The sequence below is a fragment of the Phytophthora parasitica genome (assembly GCF_000247585.1).
Source record: "Phytophthora parasitica INRA-310 unplaced genomic scaffold supercont2.23, whole genome shotgun sequence".
NCBI lineage: Eukaryota > Oomycota > Peronosporomycetes > Peronosporales > Peronosporaceae > Phytophthora > Phytophthora nicotianae.
Window position 1 is genome coordinate 11,769 of NW_008649009.1, and position 3,049 is coordinate 14,817.

Genomic DNA, 3,049 nt, shown 5'->3' on the forward strand with positions numbered 1-3,049 from the left:
CATTGAACACGTTGGCGAGAACCTGCAACATACACTTGTTCGCAGAGGCTCCTCCGACCACCATAAGACGCTGCGGCTTGTTGACGCCAAGTTTCTCCGCATGCAAACGCAGCGACAGAAATTGGCTCTCCACCACTGCACGCACTTCCACTTCAGGAGGGGAGTGCGAGATGTCAATGCTAGCACCGCTGGCATTGAAACCAACAACTCCAGCCCTAAGAGTGGATGGAGTGATCTCCGGATCCTGATAGTAAAACGCTGTGGTGCCTCCGTTGCCCGCCTTCGTAGCTTGCATTAGCTGCTCGAACATCTCCCACGACTCATTCGCGCGTCGATCTCGCACATCCTCTCGCGTGAGTGAGCCGTTCTTGAAGCAGATCATAGCCATAACCGAGTTCGGGTCAATGGGGTTGCAGAAGAAGTGCCCCTCTTTGCCAGAGAAGCGCGCGGCTTCCGTCGGCACCACCGCAAACAGCGTGCTGGATGTACCCAGCGAGACACCCACGTCACCGGGCTGAGATAGACCAATACCTGCGAGGGTGCACGGGTTGTCACCGGAGAACGCGATCACCTTGCAATCAGCAATAAAGCCGTATTTCTTCTGGAAGTAGACATGAATAGAGCCCACTGACGAGTACGCTCGCGAAACCTGCGGACCCAAGGCCGCCACTAACTTCTCCGCAGCATTAGCAGAAGTACTGTACTTCGTAGTGGCCTTCACGAGCTCAGGGGACCACACACGTTCGCGTACGTCAAGCAGGTTCATGCCCGATCCGTCGCTGTCATCAATTGGAGCGTATTCACCGCACAGGAGCGACGTCAGCATCGACGAGACTAGAGCGATACGTCCACATTTCTCCAGAAATGCAGGATCCTCGTGGATCCGCTTGGCGATTTGATTGCCCGTGAAGCGCTCGTACGCTCGGGACCCACTGATCTCAGCGACGCGGCCAGGTCCACCTACAACATTCTCCAACTCAGTGCAGTAGCGCGTCGTAGAACTGTCCATCCAGCTAGGTCCGTTGGGCAGGCAGAACGCAGGCTCTTGCTGTTTCTGCATGGCCTCCACCATGGAAACGGCGCCAGACTCCGCGGCGGCGTCTAAGCAGGCACGAAGCGAGAAGCCCTTGTCCCAGTATACGGAAGCGTGTTGCTGAGCACTTCCACTGACGCTCTTGATCATAGCAACGTCGATGGAGCTCTTCGCCAGGTCTTCCATGATGGCGTCCAGGGACTCGACGAACATCAGCGAGGGGATCACTACCTCGTTTTCCTTCGGACGCAGCACGCCGTTATCAGTTCCGTACTGCGGGAAGCGCTCATCGAAACGAAAGGAGCTCTCATACACCACGTGGCCGCTGGCGTCCACAACCACAGCTGACATGCTCTGCGTGGAGCAGTCTAGACCCAGAAAGAGCGCATCGTCCGGAAACGAAAGGGTCATAACGGGTGTAGATTGTTCGGCGAGCAGGGGAATGAGGAAATGAGCAGCTTAGATCGTGGACTGGTCGAAGATTGAGTTGCGGTTACACGAGCGTGGCTGCAGGTGCATGTACAGCTCGAAGATGACTGCAGCTTCTTCGACGCTTCAACGTGCTTTGCAGTGCCACAGTTGAGTGATGACGGTGGGGGAGGTCATCCCCCCTGGTAGATCATCTGAGTCGGAGTCTGAACCCGTGACGTCGCCCCAAACCCTGTCAAATAGTATTGAAGTTGCCTCCATAAGATGTTCAAGTTGCCACTCCAAATCCGGATACAAAAGTACGAAATAATTTGCGCACTTTATTTCTACACTTTGTATCCGAATTTAACCGGATTACAGTTTATCCCTTAAAATTATTATTCGTAGGAATGTATATTGCACCATCCAATCATTCCGTACTGCATCGCATCACTCCGGCTGATGCAGACGAAAGGTCATAGACTGGACCCATGCCATCGGAAGTCGAGAAGAAGCTCAAGCTCAAGCTCAAGCTCAACGTCGCCAGCAGTCCCTGAATAGCCTCCTAGAGTGTAAAGCATCCGTCAATGTCCTTGCTGTCCTCGTCTCGCAGCGCTCTGACGCGTCGTCTGCGTCGTGCACCACAGCTCCGCGCACTGCACGTGGCTCCACCTCTAGCTCAAGCGCAAGAGGAGGAAGACGACGCTCTTCCTGTGCTTGAGACGCAGCAAATGAACATGTTCACGGCCATCAACGACGCCATGCGCGTGGCCATGGAGACAGACCCCTCTGCCGTGCTATTTGGCGAGGACGTGGCCTTCGGTGGCGTGTTCCGCTGTTCGGTGGACCTTCGTGAGAAGTTCGGCGACGATCGCGTCTTCAACTCACCGCTGTGTGAACAAGGAATCGCCGGTTTTGCCATTGGTTACGCGTCGACAGGACGGACGGCAATCGCCGAGATTCAATTCGCCGACTACATCTTCCCGGCGTTTGACCAGATCGTGAACGAGGCAGCCAAGTTCCGCTACCGGTCAGGCAACGAGTTCGACTGCGGTAAACTCACGTTCCGTGCCCCGTATGGAGCTGTGGGTCACGGTGGCCACTACCACTCGCAGTCACCTGAGGCGTACTTTGCACACACACCCGGACTTAAAGTGGTGGTGCCACGAAACCCGGTGACAGCGAAGGGGTTACTGCTGGCTTCTATTCGAGACCCGAATCCCGTGCTCTTCTTGGAGCCCAAGGCGCTGTATCGCGCATCAGTTGCAGAGGTAAGACACTCGGTGATGTAGCAAGGTTGGTGGTACATTGCTGACAAACTGTTGATGATGGATAGGTGCCAGTGGGAGAGTATGTACAAAATCTGAGTGAGGCGGAGATTGTGCGACGAGGTACGGACGTCACGGTAGTTGGTTGGGGCGCACAGATGCGGGTACTGGAGGAAGCGTGTGGATACGCTGAAGACGTCGGTATCAGCTGTGAACTCATCGACTTGCAGACGATCTTCCCTTGGGACGCTGACACAATTGAGCACTCAGTTCGCAAGACCGGTCGACTAGTTATCAGCCACGAAGCTCCGGTAAGTGGTAGCAGAATTAAGTGGTAGTG

At 55.1% G+C, this 3,049-nt stretch overlaps 2 protein-coding genes across 2 annotated transcripts in view; one reads left to right on the plus strand and one right to left on the minus strand.

Moving 5' to 3' along the window:
• Positions 1-1,593, minus strand: part of PPTG_10728 (hypothetical protein) — a gene marked incomplete at its 3' end in the record, with an annotated part of 3,604 nt that extends 2,011 nt beyond the window's left edge. The window contains exon 1 of the mRNA XM_008906129.1: positions 34-1,593. Within this exon, the coding sequence (XP_008904377.1) occupies positions 34-1,444 (1,411 nt within the window). The 5' untranslated portion in view covers positions 1,445-1,593. The remainder of the gene's footprint in view (positions 1-33) is intronic.
• Positions 1,594-2,028: 435 nt separating this feature from the next.
• On the plus strand, positions 2,029-3,047 carry PPTG_10729 (hypothetical protein; the record flags this gene model as incomplete). The annotated part of the gene is made up of 2 exons (XM_008906130.1): positions 2,029-2,712; positions 2,778-3,047. 2 exons carry the CDS (start codon positions 2,029-2,031, stop codon positions 3,045-3,047), a joined length of 954 nt encoding a protein of 317 aa, XP_008904378.1.
• Between the last annotated feature and the right edge of the window lie 2 nt (positions 3,048-3,049).